At 45.3% G+C, this 24,877-nt stretch overlaps 1 protein-coding gene across 2 annotated transcripts in view; it reads right to left on the minus strand.

Annotated features, from left to right (window-relative positions):
* The window catches only part of COL4A1 (collagen type IV alpha 1 chain), a 159,094-nt gene that overhangs the window by 52,506 nt on the left and 81,711 nt on the right, over positions 1 to 24,877 (minus strand). For both annotated transcript variants that reach the window (XM_019039777.4, XM_063697520.1), the window contains exons 3-19: positions 14,719 to 14,808; positions 14,575 to 14,619; positions 13,367 to 13,411; positions 13,210 to 13,272; positions 12,662 to 12,715; positions 12,444 to 12,470; positions 10,926 to 11,009; positions 10,777 to 10,839; positions 10,189 to 10,224; positions 9,642 to 9,683; positions 8,130 to 8,216; positions 7,588 to 7,614; positions 7,388 to 7,438; positions 6,214 to 6,258; positions 6,073 to 6,126; positions 4,280 to 4,321; positions 2,134 to 2,218 (exon numbers count right to left, since the gene is read on the minus strand). In XM_019039777.4, coding sequence (XP_018895322.2) covers positions 2,134 to 2,218; positions 4,280 to 4,321; positions 6,073 to 6,126; positions 6,214 to 6,258; positions 7,388 to 7,438; positions 7,588 to 7,614; positions 8,130 to 8,216; positions 9,642 to 9,683; positions 10,189 to 10,224; positions 10,777 to 10,839; positions 10,926 to 11,009; positions 12,444 to 12,470; positions 12,662 to 12,715; positions 13,210 to 13,272; positions 13,367 to 13,411; positions 14,575 to 14,619; positions 14,719 to 14,808 — 940 coding nt within the window. The remainder of the gene's footprint in view (positions 1 to 2,133; positions 2,219 to 4,279; positions 4,322 to 6,072; positions 6,127 to 6,213; positions 6,259 to 7,387; positions 7,439 to 7,587; positions 7,615 to 8,129; positions 8,217 to 9,641; positions 9,684 to 10,188; positions 10,225 to 10,776; positions 10,840 to 10,925; positions 11,010 to 12,443; positions 12,471 to 12,661; positions 12,716 to 13,209; positions 13,273 to 13,366; positions 13,412 to 14,574; positions 14,620 to 14,718; positions 14,809 to 24,877) is intronic.

Here is a 24,877-nt window from a genome sequence, read left to right on the forward strand (position 1 = left end):
GGAGGAGGGGGAGGAGGAAGAGAAGGAGGGGGAGGAGGAAGAGGAGGAGGGGGAGGAGGAAGAGGAGGGGGGAGGAGGAAGAGAAGGAGGGGGAGGAGGAAGAGAAGGAGGGGGAGGAGGAAGAGAAGGAGGGGAGGAGGAAGAGAAGGAGGGGGAGGAGGAAGAGAAGGAGGGGGAGGAGGAAGAGAAGGAGGGGAGGAGGAAGAGGAGGAGAGGGAGGAAGAAGAGAAGGAGGGGGAGGAGGAAGAGAAGGAGGGGGAGGGAGAAGAGAAGGAGGGGAGGAGGAAGAGAAGGAGGGGGAGGAGGAAGAGGAGGAGGGGGAGGAGGAAGAGGAGGAGGGGGAGGAGGAAGAGGAGGAGGGGGAGGAGGAAGAGGAGGAGGGGGAGGAGGAAGAGGAGGAGGGGGAGGAGGAAGAGAAGGAGGGGAGGAGGAAGAGAAGGAGGGGAGGAGGAAGAGGAGGAGGGGGAGGAGGAAGAGGAGGAGGGGAAGGAGGAAGAGGAGGAGGGGGAGGAGGAAGAGAAGGAGGGGGAGGAGGAAGAGAAGGAGGGGGAGGAAGAAGAGAAGGAGGAGAGAGAGGAAGAAGAGGAGAGGGAGGAGGAAGAGAAGGAGGGGGAGGAGGAAGAGGAGGAGGGGGAGGAGGAAGAGAAGGAGGGGGAGGAGGAAGAGGAGGAGGGGGAGGAGGAAGAGGAGGAGGGGGAGGAGGAAGAGGAGGAGGGGGAGGAGGAGGAGGAGGAGGGGGAGGAGGAAGAGAAGGAGGGGGAGGAGGAAGAGAAGGAGGGGGAGGAGGAAGAGAAGGAGGGGAGGAGGAAGAGAAGGAGGGGGAGGAGGAAGAGAAGGAGGGGAGGAGGAAGAGGAGGAGAGGGAGGAGGAAGAGAAGGAGGGGGAGGAGGAAGAGAAGGAGGGGGAGGAGGAAGAGAAGGAGGGGAGGAGGAAGAGGAGGAGGGGGAGGAGGAAGAGGAGGAGGGGGAGGAGGAAGAGAAGGAGGGGAGGAGGAAGAGGAGGAGGGGGAGGAGGAAGAGGAGGAGGGGGAGGAGGAAGAGGAGGAGGGGGAGGAGGAAGAGAAGGAGGGGAGGAGGAAGAGAAGGAGGGGGAGGAGGAAGAGGAGGAGGGGGAGGAGGAAGAGGAGGAGGGGGAGGAGGAGGGGGAGGAGGAAGAGAAGGAGGGGAGGAGGAAGAGAAGGAGGGGGAGGAGGAAGAGGAGGAGGGGGAGGAGGAAGAGGAGGAGGGGGAGGAGGAAGAGAAGGAGGGGAGGAGGAAGAGAAGGAGGGGGAGGAGGAAGAGAAGGAGGGGGAGGAGGAAGAGAAGGAGGGGGAGGAGGAAGAGAAGGAGGGGAGGAGGAAGAGGAGGAGGGGGAGGAGGAAGAGAAGGAGGGGAGGAAGAAGAGAAGGAGGGGGAGGAGGAAGAGAAGGAGGGGGAGGAGGAAGAGGAGGAGGGGGAGGAGGAAGAGAAGGAGGGGAGGAGGAAGAGAAGGAGGGGGAGGAGGAAGAGAAGGAGGGGGAGGAGGAAGAGAAGGAGGGGGAGGAGGAAGAGAAGGAGGGGAGGAGGAAGAGGAGGAGGGGAGGAGGAAGAGGAGGAGGGGAGGAGGAAGAGAAGGAGGGGGAGGAGGAAGAGAAGGAGGGGGAGGAGGAAGAGGAGGAGGGGGAGGAAGAAGAGGAGGAGGGGGAGGAGGAAGAGGAGGAGGGGGAGGAAGAAGAGAAGGAGGGAGAGGAGGAAGAGAAGGAGGGGGAGGAGGAAGAGAAGGAGGGGGAGGAGGAAGAGGAGGAGGGGAGGAGGAAGAGGAGGAGGGGGAGGAGGAAGAGGAGGAGGGGGGAGGAGGAAGAGGAAGAGGGAGAGGAGGAAGAGAAGGAGGGGGAGGAGGAAGAGAAGGAGAGGGAGGAGGAAGAGAAGGAGGGGGAGGAGGAAGAGGAGGAGGGGGAGGAGGAAGAGAAGGAGGGGAAGGAGGAAGAGGAGGAGGGAGAGGAGGAAGAGGAGGAGGGGGAGGAGGAAGAGGAGGAGGGGGAGGAGGAAGAGGACGAGGAGGAGGAAGAGGAGGAGGAGAGAAGGAGGGGGAGGAGGAAGAGGAGGAGGAGGAGGAAGAGGAGGAGGAGAGAAGGAGGGGGAGTAGGAGGAGGGGGGAAAAAGGCAAGAAAGCTACCTTTTGGGCCTGGCTCTCCTCTTGGCCCCGGAGTTCCAGGGTAGCCCCTCTCTCCTTTTTCTCCCAAAGGTCCTGTGCCTATAACCTGAATCAAGAAGGAAAAGGTGATCATCCCGTGGCATGGGAATGGCTAGTCCTGTATAGTAAAGCAGTATGAGTGAAGAAATGTACATATTTGTTTTTATTTCAAGAAATATGAAAGTGAAGCAGCAGCAATGGTAGCGGACAAGGAGGAAGGGGATAAGCCTCTAAAACATATGGGATAGGCTGCTGTGGTGGCTCATGCCTGTAATCCCAGCACTTTGGGAGGCTGAGGCAGGTGGATCACAAGGTCAGGAGTTCGAGACCAGCCTGGTCAATATGGTGAAACCCCGACTCTACTAAAAATACAAAAATTAGTCGGGCGTGGTGGCATATGCCTGTAATCCCAGCTACTTGGGAGGCTGAGGCAGGAGAATCGCTCGAACCCAGGAGGTGGAGGTTGCATTGAGCTGAGATGGCACCACTGCACTCCAGCCTGGGTGACAGAGTGAGACTCTGTCTCAAACAAACAAACAAAGAAACAAACAACAACAACAACAAAAGCATATGGAATAAACATGCTGTAACCATCCCTGCAAAGGATCCCACCAGGCAGGCGGTTCTGCTTCCTTTTGTAATAGTTTGCCTGGCAGCAGCTTTTGTAACACTCCAGTGAGGTAAAGATGGAGTAACATCAATTTGAGGCTTAGATTTATAATTTCTAATTGTACATACAAGCCATAAACGGAATGTTTTACTTTACAACGTATTATGAGAGAAACACTCTTAAAAAAAAAAAAAAAAAAAAAAAAAAAAGTAGGTGCTTCCTAAAGGTCGCAAGACAAGAAGAGGCACTTTTGGCTCATTAACAAGGAGAAAATTCACTGGCCCTGATTCTAAATTAATGAAATTCAAGACAAGCGGCAAAGTCAACTTTTGCATATTACCTTTAAACTGTAATTCCTTTCTATCAATTAATAGATATTATTAAAATGTGCCAATGTTAAATAGCTTGACTTAGTCATCCCACAAGTTATATATATAAAACATCATGACGTATACCATAAATATATACAATTTTTCTCAGTTAAAAAATGAAAGTAAAACCCTTCAATGTAAATCTATAAATAAAATGGGCTGTGTGAACGCATTACCTGTGGCACTGCAAGGAAGGCAGCAAAGGAGAGAATGGTAACATTTTCATTATTTCAAAAAAGTCTGGGGGCAAAATGGCTAAAAAAATTAGAGCACAACTCTCTGATAGGACACTGAAAATGATCACCATGAAGATATGTGCAAACATGATAATGCCCATTTTTAAATGTCACACACATCACTGACAAGTATGCAAAATATGTATGTTGACCAGTAGTAAAATGTTATTTGCAAAAATAAAAATTGTTTTACCAGGATAGTTAAATTACAGATGACCTGTTTCTCTTACAAAAATTTTCCTCAATGGACCATGTTTTTTTAAAAAAGGTGTCAAGGCCAGGCACAGTGGCTCATGCCTGTAATCCCAGAACTTTGGGAGGCCAAGGTGGGTGGATCACCTGAGATCAGGAGTTCGAGACCAGCTTGGCCAACATAGTCAGGCCCTGTCTCTACTAAAAATACAAAAATTAGCTGGGCATGGTGGTGGGCACCTGCGATCGCAGCTACATGGGGGGCTGAGATGGGAGAATCGCTTGAACCCAGGAGGCAGAGGTTGCAGTGAGCCAAGATCGCACCACTGCACTCCAGCCTGGGCAACAGAGCAAGACTCCATTTCAAAAAAAAAAAGGAGTCAAATATGTTGCTAATATTCTCATTCATGTGCAAACCTTTTCATTTTCAGTGATTTAAAGATGTGCAGAAATTATCAAAATATAATAAAAATAATAAACACTAAACTCCGTACAACAAATTAGAAAATCATTTCAAGTAGCATGAACCACTTTACATAACAAATGCAATTCTAGAGACAGCTGTGGGCGTGTGCCCTGCATCGCCTCTCCTTCCTCCCCCCAGTGCTCTCACAGACCCAGGCTCCTCTCCTTCCTCCCCCCAGTGCTCTCACAGACCCAGGCTCCTCTCCTTCCTCCCCCAGCGCTCTCACAGACCCAGGGACAGCACTCTTACTCACAATTCCAGGTGGGCCAGGAGGACCTGCTTCACCCTTTTCTCCCTACAAAAGAAAAAATAACTTTCCTTGCATATTCTTACTATAAAGATTGTCTTGCAGAAAGCAGATTAAACATTTCTTCTGGTAAAATAGAGTGTGCCTACAGTAAATTAAAACTATTTTTCTCTCTTTAGTATCTCTCATTCTGTGATGATTACAACAAAAATGAAGATCTCATTTTGCTTTGCACACGCATGACACATGAAAATAAAGATTTCTGCAAAATCTAAGTTGGGGGCTAATTATTCTCCTTACAAAAGCCCAGATACTTGTCCTGTCAGCTGCACACTTCCTCGGAAAACAGAATCATTGATGAGTGGAACTGGCAACCAGGGTTTTTCAATTTTAAAAAGAGAAATGAAATAAAATAATACAAAAGCATGATTTCCAAATACATTTTCTTAAATAAATCATTTTATATGATGTTTTTAGGTGAAGATTTTCTCAAATTTGCATTGGAGGTCATAATGTAAAATCTAATACTAACTGAAAACATTAGTGGATAAATTCCGATCACTTTAAGGTTTAATCTCATCCATAGTAGATGAAAAACTCAAAGAAATTAACCCTTTCATATCAAATATTTTTATATAAACATCATCGTAATGATTTAAACAGTCCAAAGATATGTACATTTTACCATGAATGTATATATTTTCCTTTTAAATTAAGGCAGTAAACAAGAATTGAATGTTTTGATTTTTCTTATATGAATACCAGAAGATTTTAGAAATATCTACAGGACATAAATATCTTAGCCACTATATTCTAAATATATCTACCATTTAAAATGTACAGGATTTTACTTCCTCAAAAAATTACAGCCAAGGGTTTCTTCCTTTTGTCCCTGGCTTTAATAAATTAACCATAGGCTACTGAGGCCCTCCCCGCAGCTTTCCACTCGCCTTTGGTGATGACTATTCCAAAATTATCTCTTATATTAGTAAAGACTTAACATTACCTAGTCTCATATTGAGAGAAAAATAAAGCAATAATGAGGTTTTTTTTTTTTTCTGCCTGTCAGATTGACAAATATTTTTTAGATTTTTTTTTTTTTTTTTTTTAGTTAGTTCCCCAACTAAAAGGGCCCTGGTCTGGCAGAAGGACTTTCTGGGGCAATTTGGTTGCATGTGGCAAAAATTTCAAAACAAGTGTCTGACTGTGGACCCCAATATTACGCTTTTAGGAATTTGACAGAGAAATGACCAGACAAGTGAGCAAAAATACTTTTAAGCGTACAAATTTGGAAATAGCCTAAATACCACGCAACAAAAGGCATGGATGTTCACATCATAATTACACTGACGGCCATTGAAATAGATCCTCCTTCTATCATTATGTGAAAAAGCAAGATGTCTTGTTCACTATCACCTTTAAAAACTGCCTGCTTGTGTATGCACATAGGAACAAGGCGAACTCTGGCCACTTCTGAACAGGTACTAGAAAAAATTAGGTAAGCTTTCTTTACCTCGTGATATCTTTCTGTATTTTCTATTGCTTTATGATCAGGAAAAAAATAATCTACTACCAAAAAAAGATATAAAAATTTGAATGAGTGGCACATTTCATATATTTTTATTTTTTAAAAAATCATGAACATAAAGGAAACCACTAAATTATGTTTTTACCCAGAAGAAGCATAAATGATTTTTTTCCCTTGAGTACAGAGTCCTTTATTCTAGGAAAGAATAAACAGACTTCTGAGTTGAACTGGAAAGTGAAGATAAAAGGCTCACAATAGTGCCAGCGTTTACCTGCGGGCCCTGGCGGCCTATGAGTCCTGGGTACCCGGGTTCACCAGGAAAACCCTGAAACCAAAGAGAGAAGCAGTAACCGTCAGAGGCCAGTGGTGGGAACAGTAAGCCTGCTTGTAAAAATCACAGAGAAACACTTACGGGACTCCCTTTTTCCCCTTTGTCACCATCTTTTCCGGGTTTTCCCTGTAGAATAAAGATGTAAACGTTAGTATTTAATAAATAATAGACCGGGCACGGTGGCTCATGCCTGTAATCCCAGCACTTTGGGAGGCCGAGGCGGGTGGATCACCTGAGGTCAGGAGTTCAAGACCAGCCTGGCCAACATGGCGAAATCCCGTCTCTACTAAAAATACAAAAATTAGCTGGGTGTGGTGGCGGGTGCCTGTAGTCCCACCTACTTGGGAGGCTGAGGCAGGAGAATCACTTGAACCCAGGAGGCGGAGGTTGCAGTGAGCCAAGATCACACCATTGCACTCCAGCCTGGGCAACAGAGTGAGACTCTGTCTCGAATATATATACATGTATATATATATATAATAACCGATATAACACCAAAGCTCTGATTCAGATAGCTTAATATGTTGTCTCTCCTATGAAACACAAGCAAGGTAAATGAGGGCTCTATGTAAGTTGACAATACCACAATAATAAGTAATATTGTATATGATGAATAATTATGAAACAGTTACAATATAATGGAGCTCCATTTTTAAAGAGCGGAGTCCGATGAGCTACAAGTCTTCTAAAACATGATTGTATCTTGGTAGCAAAGCTAACATTAGAGAAGTTTGCCTATTGGCAGCTGAGTATTTGCAAGCTTATGCAAATGCTTCATTTAATGCAGGTTTCTGCATGCTGCTTCCAGGTAGAAACCAGAACCATCCCAGCTGACTGGCAGTGGGGTGGGTCTCACGTCACCACCATCCCTAAAGTGAAAAGCAACTCAGCCTCTCAGGCTTGTGGCTGTGCAAACACTGTCTGGTGTTCTGGGTGGCAAAGTCCAACCAACCCACTGCTCTTAAGAGCAGGACCGAAGGTTTCAGGGATAGCCCAGGGCTCTTCAGAAGCCTCTTTGAACAGCCGGCGGTGGCACCTTCAGTGCTGGATCCTTAAACAGGGAAGGACCTCGCCTGCCTGGGAAGCCTTGCAACTGATATAGCTCAGGAGAGTTTCGGAAAAGCCCTTCGGGGCATGAAAGGGATAAACTAGAAGTCCCTACGAGCCTTTTCTGTTCTTGTGTTTCTGTGAATCTGCGATTTTCCGCATGGAAGGAGAATTGTTTTACGATAAAAGGACTTTGGAAAGCACTTACTCTGGGTCCTGGTTTTCCGGGTTCACCTTTCTCTCCGACCCCTGGCATCCCCTTAAACGAACAAAAAGACAAAGAGATTTATTCGTGTATTTAAGCAAAATTTAAATTAGATAGATATTAAACTTAAGGTGAAATAAACTTGAAACTTAAATCTTTATGGTCTTTGACCTAAAAATGATAGGCAGAAATTGAGTACTGACCTGAAATCCAGGTTCACCTTTTTGGCCCTGAAAGAATTCGAGAGACAGATCAGCACTATCAAACAGCTGTATCAGTTGTTATATGCTGCATTAAACACACAGCAGAAAGAAAAAAAAAAACCTTTTTCTGATATATTAACAAAGAAATTCACGTTGATCTCCAGCACTCACTTGGCATTGACTGGTACAAATGTAAGCAGGGCAGGGTTTATCATGCTTGACCCATGATGACTGGCCCTGCCCCCCTCCTGCCCCCCAGCCCAGCTCCCTCCTCCTGACCAAGCCATCTCCAACCTGGGGCATATTTAAGAAGCCCTGATCCAGTGGGGTGAGCCTCAGATCAGGCTTGGACCAACCCAGTTCCAGCTGTCTCTGCTCTCAAAGGTGCTCGTATTTTATGGAATGAACAGTCTATAAATCTGTTTTCCAGACCAGGATTGAATGTAGCTGGAAAAACTGAGTTTTGACCCATTTTCTCTTTGTCCTTTGGCATTTGTCCAAAATTAGAAAATCAGTATTCACTGGATGAAGCCCATTCATACCTTTTCTCCCTTGGTGGCGAAGTCTCCTTTTTCTTGAACTTGAGCTTGTCCTGGTACTCCTGGAGGCCCACTGACCCCTTGGTCACCCTGTCGACATAAAAATGTAAAATTAATTAGGCATGAAAACAATTATGCAGAGATGAAAAATTGCAGAGAGGTAAGAGCCTAAAATAAAACACCTATTTTTAAAATGTAATTATACTCTATTCTATTCTAATCATCCTTGCCTCTGCAGAAAATCAAATTTCAATAGGAAGATGATACAACAAGTATCTAAACCCAGGAGGAGAATTTCACTTCTTCTATGGGCGGCCACTAGCTCAGGAATAACCATGGAATCTGAACACCTGCAAGACACCTCTGGACTTGCGTGTCCCTGTATAGCGTATACTGGCTTCTGATGGCACGGAGGAAAGGAATACAAACTGCCTAATAGAACTTGAGAAAAAAGAAGGCATTTTAGGTAACCCCAGAATAAGACAACCATCAAGAGTCTCCCTCCTCGGGCATCCTAACTGCTGGGTACACCTACAAATTACAACTGCATACATTTCAGAGACACTATATTTCAAAGTTTATGAAAAGACTGGGCCAAAATCTTGGGTGGCAAGCAGAGGCCACCTGCACGTCCAGATCCATCCAGGCCCCACTGTATTGGGCGCTCTGGTTGTAATTGCCTCCACCAGCTTGGATGTCAGAGGAGAATCTGGCCTTCCACAGGCTGGCTACAGCAATGGCAGGCATCCCTTCTTAGCCAGTGCCTGCTTCATTGGTCTGATCCAGGGAAACTCCTGGAGAGGATCAGGGACCCACCACTTGCCTCCTCTCTGCAGGATGAAGCCACCTGCTGTGGTCTGTGCCCTCCCAGCTCCACACTGCATCTCCTCCCACACCCACTTGGTCCTGGACCTGCCCACCTCTGAGAAGAGAGGCCGGTGGTGCGGGGCCACTGCCAACCGTGCTAGTCCTAATTCTCCTGGTGGTGGCCCGCCTCTGAGAAGAGAGGCCGGTGGTGAGGGGCCACTGCCAACCATGCTAGTCCTAATTCTCCTGGTGGTGGCCCTGGACATGCCCGCCTCTGAGAAGAGAGGCCGGTGGTGCGGGGCCACTGCCAACCGTGCTACTCCCAATTTCCTGGCAGTGGACTCCCGTTCTGCAGGGCTTACAGGGTTACACGTCTAATGGTCAAGTCCTAAATTTGACTCATAAATCCTAGGTCTGACCTCATCACTGACGAAGAAGAGTTTGAACTCTTTGTACAGATAATTGGAGTTAGTCTCGTTGTTCTCTGCTTGTCGGATCACAGAGCACTTCCATAAATTCTAGCATACTGAATAAGCTAGAATAAATTCAATGATGCTGGCATTTTAAGGAAAACACTACCAAATGCAAGAACATGCAGAGAAGAGTAACTATACTTGTAAGAATCCAGACATTGATCCAAAGGTGGGAACTGTCAGGTGAGGACTGTGGTTTTCAACACGAAAGCACTCCAGAGCAATATGCACTCACCTTGTCACCTTTTGGTCCTTGAAAACTTAAGCCCATTTGTCCCTGTGGATTAAAAATTAGGCTCTCATTATTAGACTTGTCTACTTCTCTCAAAGTCATTCTACGAACCTCACACAAAATGCAATAAGATGGTAGATTTCAGGCAATAGCTTTGTCCTATAACTCTCATAAAATTTTCCAGAAAGTAACGATCATGCTGTATTCAATGTCTATGAAAAAGTTTTTAAAGCATGACTGATCAAAAATTCTAAAGACCTTTTGAAAAATGTACAGTTTTTAAACTCTTGCATTAGAAAACTAAGGGAAATATCAGTGATTCCAAAGTATTGACTAAGGGATGGATGAAAGAAAAGATCAATATATTGATAGATAATCAATAGATAATAAATGATATATGATAGATACTTAAAGGTATAGTTAGATAAAGATAGTGTTAATTTTCCAACTTTTTTTTACAGAGACTGAAAGAATAAGAAGAATGAGCTACAGCAATTTCATGATAGCCTTATACTAATGCCAAAGAACAAAAAATGAAAAGAACTTTTACCTTTTCACCTGGAGGGCCGGGAGGGCCTGGGGGACCCTGGGGGAGAGAGCATTTTAATTAAATAGGATTCAGAACTCTAGGGAGCTTTAAGCCCTTCTTTAGGCTGATGTTATCTTAAGATTCTCTGGTCAACATGATAATTTATTTGTGAAATATTTTTCCTGGGCTTCCCCTCCCTCCCCACTCCTAGCAGGTGCAGGACCCTCAGGTGTGACCATATCAATACCAATCCGTCTCCCCTGCTCCCTGGTGAAGTCACCTGGGGCACAGCCTGTCTGTCCATCTTTGAACTCACTCCCACAGGCTGTGACTATCAGCAGTACCCCGCCAGCCCCTTCAACCATGACCGCATTATTTGTTTCAGGGTACCAGTTTATGGTACTATCATCATCCCTTTCCCACAGCTCTGGGTATATGGGTACCGGGATGCCAGCCAAACGTTTAATAAGAGGGAAGCTGATTCCGCCATGTCCAAATTAAGAGCGACCACAACTGTGTGAAGTTTTTACTAAATTATTATTTATTTTCACACCTCAATATAGTTGTTTTTTAAATGATTGCCTCAGAGAGACAGCCCCCAAAACTTACTGGTGGTCCGGTAAATCCTGGAGGCCCAACAGGACCTTGAAGCCCTGGCAGTCCTGGTGGGCCCTAGAATGCATGAGAAAGAAATGAGTTCAGATGCGAACTGGGAGGGTGAGGTGGCACATGTTCATAATGATTCAGCAAATGCTTACTGGGGTCCCTGGGATTCCGGGAAATCCTCTTTCACCTTTCAACAGCATCCCGGGCACATGGCCAAGTATCTCACCTGGATCACCCTAGAGGATGAAAAAAGAAAATAGAAAGTTGCAAATATCGACATTCATGTAAAGAAGCTGAAAACTCTTTGATAGTTGGCATATATTACTGTTACAGGACTAGCCTAAGTCTGGGATTTAGACCCCGTCTACACTGGAAATCAACAGCCTGGCCATCTCTCCCATCATGATTGCCATCTTAATGACCACCGTTAACCACTGCATGGTCAACTGAGCCGCAGCCAGGACTGAATGTAGAGACGGCAAAACAAAGGGGTCTGCCACACTGCGTGCAGGACCGTCCCTAACTCTAGACAAGGGCCACTGTCTCCGGTTGAAAGACTACTGCGTGACCACAGCCTCTTCCCACAAAACAAGAATTCTCTTTTGAGAAAAGGCTCAGGATGAATACTTTTATAAAAGCACGGCGTAATGGTAAATTTCATCTGCCAACTTGGCTAGGCCACATTATTGGGTTAAACACCAGACCAGATGTTTCTGTCAAGGGATTTTTAAAATGAGCTTAACGCTTAAATCAGTAGACTCTGAATAAGGCAAATGGCCCTCCATAATGCTGGTGGGCCTCATCCCATCAGTTGAAGCCTTATAGGATAAAAGACTGACCTCCCTGGAGGAAGAGGGAATTCTGCCCACACACCGCCTTCAGACCCAAGACTACAACTCCACCCCTTCTCTGGTGTCTGGCCTGCCCACTCACCCTGCAGGTTTTGAGCTTGCCGGCCCCCACAATCATGAGAACCAATGCTTTAGAAGCAGTTTCTCCTCTCTCTGGCCACACACACACATGCTCCTGGTTCTGTGTCTCTGGAGCATGCTAACACACAGGGCTATTATGAGGATCTATTTCCTACGTGTTCTGAATCACAGGAGCGAGCACAGGGACTCTCACCTTCATCCAGGTAAGCAGTTATCTCTACTGCAGCTGCTGAGACCTGTAAGCCTCCCTTTGACAAGGCTGATCCCAACACCCAGATGCCCGAGTTCCCCGCCTTGTGCCCCAAGCACAGCCCACACATTACAGGACTGCACAGTCTGAGGTCGGGCTGATGCCAGCAGCCGAGCCCCAAGACATCAACACCCCACCTGGGAAAAGCTGTCCCAGGTTCCCTCCTGGGAAGTCTGAGAGGCAACCAGGGAGCCCCATTCTCCCATCTGCCTCCCCAGTTTGGGTGAAGTGAGCCTTCGCCACCACACCAGGCCTCCTTCCGCTGCTTATTCCCCATTAAGAAGCTGTGCCAAGTGTCTGAACGTTAGAGTCTGAGATCTGAGTTTGTGGGTTACTTGTACAGTCTTTTAATGTAACAGAGTTTAGGGAAGTGTGTTCAGAAACAATCGATCAGCCAAAGTGGTTTGAAGAAAATATGCTTCTATGGCACTTGTTTTAAACAGATTCCCTGTAATGAATCCAATAAAACAAAATAAAATAAAATGTACCTTCATTCCTGGTAACCCTGGTGGTCCCTAAAAAAGAAAGTTTTGGTGTTAGTTTTGTTCTTCTCAAAATATCATTAGCATTAAAATTGTTATTATATAATATTATATATAAAATATAAGTTATTAAAACGTAAGCAAAGAAAGAAAAGGAAATGGAATGAAAAGAGAGAAGTCATAACTAAAAGAAAGAAGATCTGCCCTAAATAACCTCTACTCACGGGATTTCCAGCGAAACCAGGCAAGCCAGGAGGCCCGAGCGGCCCTCTCTCTCCCTGGGGAGACAGCAGAGCATCATTCATACACACTGTGCGTGGCAGACACATCAGCCCTGACATCGCATGCGTCACTCTGCCCTACCCTTCATTTGTTGGTTAAAATCATTTCCTAAAAACAGTTTGTCACAAGCTATGCTACTGGGTACCACTTTATGAAAGAAGAAATAGACTTGATAGTATCATTAATAGGGAAAAAGGCCCATAATGGCATTTTCTTACGCGATGTAGTAAATGATTATAGGTAATAACTTTTGTGCTTAAATGCAATTTTAGGATAAAAGTCTACAAAAAAGAAAGGAACAATTATATCTTTCTGGTACACTAAATATGGGAAAACTGTATTTCCTTACTAAATAAAGCAAACTTTAAGACAAGCAACTTTCCAGTTGTGGCAAATAAAACTCTATTATCAGAATCACACTGCCTGACTCCTTAATATGCAAAAATTACGTAAACACACACAAAAAGGAGGGTCTCGGTTCTGGATTTACCTTTGTGCCATTGCATCCTGGAATACCTGGGGGGCCTGGCGGGCCGTCTTGGCCAGGAATTCCCTGCAATGAAGAAAGTGAAAATGTAACCCAGGCAGAAAATCGCCTGATGGAAGAATATTTCATAAAAGAAGTAGAGCACGTTTTCTATACGTACGGGAAGTCCTGGGTTTCCAGGGTAGCCAGATGCTCCCGGAGGTCCCTGTGAGGGCGGAAGTAAAAGCGTGTCAGTGAAGAGCCGGGAAGCCTCGCTTCCTCCTCCTGCGTCTCCCCGGTTAATGGAGTCATGCCCTCATTTTTGGTGTCAGAACACACACAAAGCAGACAGAGCACTCTGCACAAGAGGCAGCAGCGGGCACAGCCTAGGGCAGATGGCCCAGGCTTACAGGAGCAAGGCTACACCCAAAGCACACTACTGCCATTTGCAACTGCAAAGATATGGAACCAACCTAAGTACCTACCAACCAACGAGTGGATAGAGAAAAGGTGGAATCCATGCACCATGGAACACTACTCAGCCACAACAAGGAACAAAATGATGTCTTTTGCAGCAACTTGAATGGAGCTAGAGGCCATTATTCTAAGTGAAGTAACCCGGGAATGGGAAACCAAACACCGTATGTTCTCACGTATAAGTGGTGTCTAAGCTATGAGGATGTAAAGGCATAAGAGTGATACAATGGACTTCGGGACTCGGGTGGGGGGAAGGCTGGAAGGAGGTGAGGGAGCAAAAACTACGTAACAGGTAGAGCGTACACTGCTTGGGGGACAGGTGCACTAAAATCTCAGAAATCACCACGAAAGAACTTATCCATGCAACCAAACACCACCTGTACCAAAAAAAATTGAAATAAAAAAAAAACAAAAAAAAAGTTTTTAAAAGCTGACTGCTGATCCCTTCAAACATAAGGCTGCCCATGCACAAAATAACTCTGCTCCCATTTCATCATTACTAAGAGGTGGAGAGGAGGAAGAGCAAGGCTGGCTCTGAAAATACCATGACTTTTCCATTAAATGAAGTCATCTCTGTCTAATGACTCTGGACACATCATCAATTGCCCCTTCCCCCAAATTAAAAAATGCCCAGAAGAGATTCCTGAAGAAGAACAAATGGGGGAAAGCAAGTTTGCAGAACCAAGGACTAAGGAGCCCAGCCTGTGCACAGTCCCCATGGGAAGGACTGGGGCTCAGGGAGTCACGGGCTGCTCCTCACTGCCTGCCTCGCGCCTGCCTGCCCGTGCTGTGTGAGCTGGGGGAGGAGATGGAGGACGAGGGCAAAGAGAAAGGAGGGAAAAGGTGCCCGGCTCTGGGAGCGGGCCTGTCCCACGCATGGAATCATCGATTGTGAGTAGCAACTGTACTCACTCTTGTCCCTTTTGTTCCAGGCAGTCCTGGTTCTCCAGTATCACCCTGGAACACAATAGAAATGCCATTGTCATTGATCAACGCTATCTCAAGAATGCGGGCAATCTTACATCCACCCACCCCCAATCCCACAGCCGTGCTTACCTTTTGTCCTGGTGGTCCCTGTGGCCCCTCAGGTCCTTGCATTCCAGGAAACCCAATGACACCTTGTAACCCCGGGAGGCCTCTTTCACCCTACAGAAGAGGAACATCAGTCAGGCAAAAGGCAGCAGTAAAGAACAGAGGAAGGAATTGGTGACCAACTGTGATGGCTATATATTTTTTTTTTTTTGAGATGGAGTCTCCTTCTGTTGCCCTGGCTGGAGTGCATGCACGATCTCGGCTTACTGCAAAGTCCACTGCCTGAGTCAAGGGATTCTCCTGCCTCAGCCTCCCGGGTAGCTGGGATTACAGGCGTGCGCCACCATGCTAGCTAATTTTTGTATTTTTAGTAGAGGCAGGGTTTCACCATGTTGGCCAGGCTGGTCTCGAACTTCTGATCTCAGGTGATCCACCCACCTCGGCCACCAAAAGTGCTGGGATTACAGGCATGGGCTACCATGCCTGGCCCGTGATGGCTAATTTTAGGTGCCAAGTTGACTGGGTCACAGGATACTCAGAGAGCTGGTAAAGCATGACTTCTGGATGTGTTTTTGAGGGTGTGTTTCTGGAAGAGACTGGCATTTGAATACACGGACAGTAAGGAAGATCAGCCCTCACCCAGGGTGAGCAGGTGCCATTGTTAGTTGAGGCCCGGATAGAACAAAAAGGCAGAAGAGAGGCCAATTCACTGTCTTCCGGAGCTGGGCACCCATCTTCTCCTGCCCTTGGACATCAGAACTCTGGGTTCTCTGGCCTTCAGATTCAGGGACTTGCACCACTAGCCCCTTGGGCTCTCCAGCCGCTGGCCTTGGACCCAGTTACACTTCAGGAGTCCTGAGTTCCCAGGCTTGCAGGTGGCAGATCATGGAACTCCTCAGCCTCTATAATCCTATGAGCCACTTCCCATAATAAATCTAAGTATCATCCAGCCTTGCGCAAGTCCACAGTGAGTGTCTGGAAACAGACAGCAAAAACAGATAGCAAAGACCAAGATCAGGTGGTTTTGCTCTACTGTGTTTTAAACTCTTGAAGGCAGGAAATATTTATATCTCATTCCTAGCACAATCCTTTATATGTACTAAATGCCAAATAATTTCTTGGGTAAATAGAGTAACAAATAGTGAGGCGTTTTTCACTGAGCTGGTTATAAGTTCGCTTAATCAATGGAACTCTCTTGTTAGCAACAGTCTCAGTGCTGAGATTCTGTGATGGAGCCTCCAAGACGTCTTCCTCTTTAGAGACCATTAGGAGATGTGGGTGGGCAGAGTCCACAGTGTGAACCTCATGCAAGATGCTTAGCCTCCCTTGGGCCATCATGGGGTGATGGTGGGCTTTAATGAGAAATGTCTTTCAAGAGTATTTTTTGGGCTGGGTGCGGTGGCTCATGCCTGTAATCCCAGCACTTTGGGAGATAGAGGCGGGCAGATCACCAGAGGTCAGGAGTTCGAGACCAGCCTGGCCAACATGGCAAAACTCTTTCTCTACTAAAAAATGCAAAAATTAGTTGGGTGTAGTGGTGCACGCCTGTAATCTCAGTTACTCAGGAGGCTGAGGCTGGAGAGTCACTTGAACCTGGGAGGCAGAGGTTGCAGAGAGCCAAGATCATGCCACTGCACTCTAGCCTGGGAGACAGAGTGAGACTCTGTCTCAAAAAAACAAAAAAAAAACAAAAAAAAACCCATAACCATTGTAAGAAATCAAGAAAACCTATTTACTTTACAGCATGTGGACTTCAGTGCAGCCTTACCATACGAATTGGGTAGATTCAGTAACCATTGTTAGCTGATTTAAAAACAGAAGGCAGGCAGTTTGGAGATCACAGGCAGGATTACTTAGTGTTCAGTGCCTTTCTCAAAGTTGCATTAGTTGAAAGTAAAAATCAACCGACAAGCTACACACCACATAACATAAACATCCAAAGTCGTCCTTCTTTCCAAACCACTCAGCCAGTCCTGGCACTTACTGGTGAATTAACTGCCTGCTCCATTTTTACAAACACAGGAAGGAGGTTATGAACCTGGGACTCAACCACCACACCTCCATAGTGCTGTGTTTCGTTGAAAGGATATGTCAGGAGTCTAGACACAGTATGTGGATAAATATGGGAGAGATTGTTTCAAACCCTAGAGAACTGAATCAAACAGTAAATGGACTAAAGGACCTCAAGCCCCATACTGTGGCACTGCCCCTTCAGGCCAGCAGCATCCAGGGAGTAGGCCAGAAGCACAGACGTGACTCCACGAGGGCCCTGATCCCAAGGTTTGACAGGGAAGGCTGGCTCCTTCTCCCTGAGGCCTGTGACAGTGAGGAAGGAAAAACATTCCCAGACCAGGACTTGTTCAAATGAAGAGCTCCTTAAGTACACCCTGCAGTGATGGCCCCAGGACACAATGGCAGAAAATCCTGCTGTAAGGAGTTACGGTGCACAAGGTCACCAATCTGGGGCACCCAGTTTTCGGATATAGGAAAAGTCTGCTCAAACCAGAATAGGACTGAACTCCAAACAGCGGCTAAAATAAATAAATAAATATGGACTTGTGTAGCCCCAAGTAACCCAACATCAGACAGGAAGGAAATGAGAAAGGCAGGTCCATGCAGAAGCTTTCTAATACATTTGGTGGAGTATTTTTAGTACTTAATTAATATGGGCAGTATCGCCATGAGACCAGCGATGATAAGATTTTATAATTCTCAATTTAACCATGGAATGCACTGAGGACCAGAGCCAGATTAACTGATTTCTACAAGTTTCTCACTGAGTCAGCACTACAGCCAGAAATAGAAATGAGGTCAGCCTCCACCACAGTCCCTGTTTTTTCTGGGTCACTAGAGCAAGCCGGTTCCCAGCAGAACATCAAACAATTCACCAACTTCATGTTAGCCCAAGGTACCGACCCTTCTATGTCCATTTCACAGATAGGGAAATTAAGATTCCGATGCTTAACTGACTTGTCATACGTCACTGGGTGACCCCTCGTGCTGCTGGGAACAGAACACAGAAATCCAAATTCCCAGACCTTGCTTTTACCGCAAGAACACATTCTTTCCCAAATGTCACCAGAAAGTTTAAGCAATCTGTGTATCCCCAGAGCTTTGAAATGAAGGAGCTAAGAAGGAAGTGACTCCTCCATGGACATGGTTCTTGCCATTCCCCACATATTTTTTTAATGTTCTTAATCTTTTGTCCAGATAAAAGTGCACACGAATAATCTAATACTCTGTACCCTGTCCAAGGTTATTATGGGAACCAGAGCAGAGCAAACAGACAGAATAAGCACTTACACAGCTATACAGTTAGCTGGCGACCAGCATGCAGTATGGGGCCAAATTATTCCTCCAAGATTTTAGCACATTTCCACCAGGATTATAAGAAAAGCAAAGAGCTGGACATGTTGTGCAAAGGTTATTGGAGCTAGCAGTGTCCAAGCCAGACTTTGCAGCTGCAACTGGCAATGCTACTACCGTGACCACAGTGACCCCCCACCTCCACTGGAGCTCAAGGCAGAATGTGCACAGTTAAGAGTCAGGGAGCAACAGGACCCTCGATCATCTGTTTCCCATGGTGTGGTCAAGGCAAGGTCCAAAAATCCATGGCGGCCACAGACTTCATGTCAGGCAGAAATGAAAACCACAACCATTGTTTGTCACAGCAAACACTACTTAAAATGGAAGAAAGAAACGAGAAACTTGAAAAATACTACACAGAAAGTTTTCATGCAGCTGAACCTTGTGCTCTCATTCCTGAACATCAGTGCAATGTAGAGCACTGATCAAAAAAGGAAAATCATATACCAAAACCGGAGACGATTACTGCTGTGTCCTCAAATGATGAAATTCAGAATTTGTGGAGGGAGAACAAAGTGCCATTGTCTATAAAGATGAAAGAATACAACATGGAGAATAATCTTAGCACCAAAATTAGGCATTGTAAATTAGGCATGAAATAGGGTTTCATGCATGGAGCAACTTAAAATTCTTGCTTAGTGCATTATCTAAAGCAAGCATATACTTTTTAAAAAATCCTTAAAATGCGTGGATAGAAAGTCATTTTATAATACCCAATTATTTCCCTTCCTCTTCCAATGCTTGTAGAAACAAGTTCATGATTCAGGAAAGCAAATACTCAAATAAGCTTCCGTCATAGCTAAGTCAGAAATTCAAATACAAATCAAATACCCAGGACAGCTGAAGTTAAAATAGCATGAAGCTTCTAAATGTTGGGGGAAAATATAATTACCAACAACAAAAACTGATGTTAACACAAAATATACCTAGAATAAGCAGTCATCAAAATTCTTACTGTCAAAGGCCCTATGACACCTGTTTCAGTGGCTGACATGGAATCCGTATCTTTAAATCAAAATTTTAATGGATTTTTCCAATCTGAAATATTAGGATCACGGATCTTCACAATGGACTGAAGCACACACAGAGATGCTGCCAGCTCTCGGGGGCTTCCTCTATGCACAGACTGAGTACGGGTACCGGGTCTGGTACTGAGCACTGAGTGTACTGGGTATGGCAGCCTCCATGTGCTGGGTGCATCCAAGGGAAACAAGCAATGCTAATCAGGGAAACTGCAATTCCTTCTCCACCTCAACCCTGTAACTTCTTCACAGGCAATGAAATTGTTTTATTCATTCATGGTGTTTGAATTCAATAAAATGTCATGGGATGCTGAACTAGCCAATTGCATAACATGACGTTCAGCATGAGGCAGGATTCCACATACGAATCCTAAAAACTTTAAGAGGTAGCGAAAGGTTACTGGGCAGGACAGGACCCCCGTCGCCTTTGCAATCCAAGCATTCTAGGCACCATTCCAGACTGGCTGGAGTCCGCAGCAGTGGCTGAGAGGTGCAGGGCAAGCTGCGTTCGGGACCACGATGGCTCTGCTGCTGCTTTCTGTCATCTAGCGCCTCGAGATTTCCATTTACGAGCAAGACTGCAAATCGTTCAGGGAATGAAAGCCCTCACATTTGAAGCCAGAGCTCACCAAGTATCCAGTGAAAGGGAAATGATGTCAACGATGGGTCACAGTCAGTGGGTGACTGCAGAACTCTTTCCGAAATTCCACAAGGCCAACTCCTTGAGCCCAACCACCATCAGAAGAGACATCAGAAGAGACATCTGCAGGACCACTTCCTGAATGCCGCCGCTGGGAAAGGGGTGGGAAGGCTGCGGTGGGTGCCGCGGGGTCATGGAAAACTCTGTGGCGAGGCCCCGCCGGGAGCTCCCTCCACACCATGAGGCTTAACATTAGGGCAGGAATACTGCCACCACAGTTTGAGGGGGGACAGATGCAAGGAGATCCCCTAGAGGGTCTGCTTTCCCTAAGAGGAAGGCGTGAGTGCTCACTCTCCTTTGCTCTATGAGACATACAACTGAACTCTTAAAAGGATGTATATGTGTTCACTAGAAGTATGTGAATGAAATTTAACAGTGTGGATTGTTGCACTTAGCAGCTACATTTATCATTACTATTATTTCTTGCATTTAAATATTTAACATTAAAGCAGCAAAGATTAAACCAATCATGCATAAAAAGCATGGCTGCAAATCTGTATCTTCTTCCCGAAACTCTCATTTTCTCCCTCCAGCCCAGACGTCTAGCTTGAGACAGTGAATATCAGGAAATGTGTGCAGTGGCCCTCCATCAATTATGTGGGTATACGCAAGAGCTTGAGCGGCACACATACAGACGCACCTCAGCTTATGATGGGGTATGTCCCAATAAGCCCATTGTAAGTTGAAAAAAAAAAATATATATATATATATATATATTTGAGGCAGGGTCTCACTCTGTCACTGAGGCTGGATTGCAGTGTTACTATCTTGGCTCACTGCAACCTCAGCCTCCCCAGTAGCTAGGATTACAGTAGTGTGCCACCATGCCCAGCTAATTTTTGTATTTTTAGTAGAGACGGGGTTTCGCCATGTTGGCCAGGCTGGTCTTGAACTCCTAACCTCATGTGATCTGCCCGCCTTGTCCTCCTGAAGTGCTGGAATTACAGGCGTGAGCTACTGCACCCAGCCCGATAGAAAATATTTTTAACTCAAAAACACATTTAATACACCTAACCTACCCAACATCGTAGCTTAGCTTAGCCATCCTTAAACATGCTCAGAAAACTTAAACACTGGCCTACATTAGGCAAAATGGTCTAACACAAAGCCTGTTTTATAATAAACTGTTTAATATCTTGTGTAATTTATCGAATTCTTTATCAAAAGTGAAAACCAGAACGGCTCCTGGCCCCTGACTGGCATTGCAAGAGTTGCCTATCGCACAACGCTAGCCCAGGAAAAGATCAAAATTCAAAGTTTTTATCTTTTGAATTTTGATCTTTCAAAATCCATGACTTTCAGATGTCATGAGAGCTGTTCTGTTTCTAGGAGACTTCGGGACTTGTCCTGCCTCTTCTAAAGCACGTGGGGTTGTTTGGGCAAGTTCCTCGTTTCATGGGCCTCCACTGTCCTCCTTCTGACTATCATTAGCTTGGCTCCGACTACTCCCAAGGCTGCCGATGATGGAGATGAGCAAATCTGTGTGAAGAATGGGAGAGAACTCAGTGCTGGAGTCTCCTGGCTGAAAGAACAGTGGCTGGGGTCTGAGGGGTGGGAGCTGGGCTGGATAAACTAGAAGTGAAAATGCCTTCCTCCGTATGGCCAAGCCTGGACTACAACTTTTATACTGGACTTCTGGCCCCAGGATTCTTGAGTGGAAAATCCCAAGCCCTCACGATAAGGTCCATGTGATGAAGAAGGTCCACCCTGTGCTCAGCGAAAGCCTGCCTGCAGCTATAGCATTTAACGCAGAATTGTCTCCAGGTGTCCCTGTTCAAGGAGAGATTTCTGTTGGACAAATCCTGATGTTGAAACATTATCTGAGCCCATGATGAATTCTGGCACAATTCTAGGCTCAAGTATTCTAATATGAATTTTAACATTCACTATGAAGTTGACTGACAGAGCTGAACACTCAACTCACATGTAATCCAAAGCTAGAAGGCGATGGTTACAAAGGAGACGCACAGTGAATATTTCTGATAGATCCACATTTACAAAGAAATAAAACCATAGATATTTTCTGATCCACGAAAATCCACTTTGCACATCAGCTTAAAAGAAAAAAATGAATTGAAAAGAGTCCTTCAGAAAATACTTTCTAAAGAACTATCATTCAACACAAGAATAACTCAAGGGGGCCCTCAGTATGGTCTTCTATAAACAATTTAAAACTTCCCCGAAAGCCATCCAAAAGCAAACAAACCATCTGACGTCCCCGATCCAGTAAAAATGTTCTAGGAGAACTGAGTGCTGATAAATTACTGGCAGCCAAAAAAACATCTTAAAAATTTCCAAAGGTCTTTAAATCTTACCAAAGTGCCAGACATTTGTCCATGATGAAAGTGGAGACTCACTCATGGAAGCGCACAGTAAAGCTGTGAGCAGCAGCAAAGGTCTCCAGAGGGAACTATTATCTTCAAGAGTTTTTTCTTATCTTTTTGCAGAAAAAACAGTCCAAAATGCTCTCATTAATTCTTACTCCAAAGCAGTACTCCGTTTCAAATATTGTTAAACAGAACCATTTTAAGTCAGTCCCCCAGAGCAGTCAGATTTCCACATTGGAAAGGAAGAAAAATATGATGATGATCTTTTTCCAAAGGCTTGTGAACCTGCTCAGTCAGATTCCATGTGTGCCTGCGCTCAGGCAGCGCGTCTGTCATCAACAGCTTAATTCCGTTTTCGCATCAAACCACACCAGCAGACAGTGCGTTCTCTGGAAACACTTGTATTTTCCTGGCTCCGGGCTCCATCAACAACACATTCAAATGCCCATGTGAAGCGCCAAGCTCCTGGTCGGGGCGTCCGTAGACACCCACCCTTCATCCACCTCCAGGCACCTGCGACCCACACAGCAGCACCCCAGGGCCCTGGCACCCCTCAGCACATTCGAGAGCGCTGCCTCCATGTGAAACAGGCACATTCACACCCTCCCCGGCGGGCCCTGGCACCTCAGACACACCCATGGGATCTCAGCCAAGCACCCCCTTGTTGAAGAAGTACTCAGACACTGAATGATCTGGAGAAAACCCAAACTCTGGCAGACAGTGGATCCAGCCCGTGACAGGCCCGGGCGGAGGAACCAGCGGCCTCAATCAAGGCTTGGGTGAGGAGTCTCCGTGGGCTGCAGCTGCTCGCCACTAGAGGGAGCTCTGGGACTATACATTTTCCCCCAAATAAACTAAACCTCCCTGGTGGACCTTAAAGAATTAAGCCTTTTTCCTAAATATTCATTGTAGTAATACATTACTATTAAAATATTAAATATTCAGTGCCACTGAACACATTCTGTGGGCGGAGTGAGAGAAATCACTTTGATATGGCCTAAAAGAACTCTATGGTAAATATTTTTAATTAGGATTCAAAATTTAATTAAAATTAAATATAAAAACTAGTAACCTGAATATCGAGGCTATTGCATTACAGGTAAATGCGGTCAGCCTATAAATAATGAGAATGATGGATATTTTCTGGATAGCATTTTCACATCCATTTTATAAACTGGGAGAGTATTTGAATCTAATGACAATACAGAAAAAATAGCAAATTCAATTTTTAAAATAGCTGTATGGAAATAGAAAATACTGAAAAAATTAAATTCTACAAAACATGCATAAAATAGATACAAATGTGATCACAGGGAGGTCTCTAAGAAACCACTACTAAACATCCCACTGCCAGTAAAACTTATGTAAAGGTTCTTCTTTGGTCTTCTTCCACTATAAGTTCATAGAAAACTTATGCATTAAGGTAATTTAGTCCTTTCTCCTGAGTTTTGCCAATTCTAAAAGAAAAAAAAATCTATCCAGTTTTTTGGATCCCAAAAAAGATGATAACATTCTCTCCTTTGCTTAACCTATCAGCATGAACACTCATCAAAACCAAAATCACAGATGCCTCTACCTAAACCTATTACCTAACATTCTGTTTCTCAAATATATATTTTAAAAAATATCTTTAAAACGAGAAAAACAGTACAGAAAACAAGTGTTATGCTACAGGCTTGGAACCTCACTTGCTGCAGCTATGGACGGTGTGGATGGTTGTGCATGTTGCACACTGCAGCAATCAGAGGCCAAAATCAGCCACTGAAGCTAGGTGTTGGCACAGCAGCAGGCCTTTATCTAATATGACAAAGCTGGAAAAAGCCCAGTGGTAGCAAAACCATCCTCCATATAAGTTGCACAGAGCTCTCTGGGGGTTCCTGCCTGAGTGACACCCCAAGGATGGCAGGACACACCAAGCAAGAGGCAGCCTCCGTGTAGACTTTAGAGGCTTGGTACTGACCTGCCGAGAGTTGGGAAGTCAACTGAGGAATGTCCCTCAAGAGAGCCCTAACCCAGGGCAGGGGCTGAACTGCCCAGTCACCACTGCCAACACTTTGGTTAACTTTTGGTTTTGGTTTTTACTTACTCCATTAAAAAATATATGTGGAATACTATCCTCAAAGACCTAGAAATGGACATGGCATAAATGAATGCTTCCAACTTGAGCTCCAGCCATTGCAGGAACGATCACACTTAGGAGGTGCTGAGAGTCCGCACATGAAATCACGCCTCTGATCACCAGCACAACCGTCTTTTTTTTGAAGTTCCATGAAATTTATCACAATTCTAGGTCATGACTTAGTTAAAGCTTTGGGGGAAGAAAAAAGATTGCAGGAACATAAATAATTGATAACAAAATATCAATAAGAGGTTAGCTCTCTTCTGAGTTTGTATAAGAAAAAAATATATATGTTTTTGAGATGGAGTCTTGCTCTGTCACCCACGCTGGAGTACAGTGGCATGATCTTGGCTCACTGTAACCTCCGCCTCCCAGGTTCAAGCGATTCTTGCACCTTGGCCTCCCAAGTAGCTGGGATTACAGACGTGCACCATCGTGCCTGGCTAATTTTTGTATTTGTGGTAGAGACAATGTTTCACCATGTTGGTGAGGCTGGTCTTGAACTCCTGACCTCAGGTGATCCGCCAGCCTCGGCCTCCCAAAGTGCTGGTATTACAGGTGTGAGCCAACGCTCCTGACCTAATTTTTTTTTCTGATAAAGACACTTTGCTTTATTTTCATTAGCTCCAAAGCAAGGCCCCTGAGGGTT

Source organism: Gorilla gorilla, chromosome 14 (assembly GCF_029281585.2).
Source record: "Gorilla gorilla gorilla isolate KB3781 chromosome 14, NHGRI_mGorGor1-v2.1_pri, whole genome shotgun sequence".
Classification (NCBI taxonomy): Eukaryota; Metazoa; Chordata; class Mammalia; order Primates; family Hominidae; genus Gorilla; species Gorilla gorilla.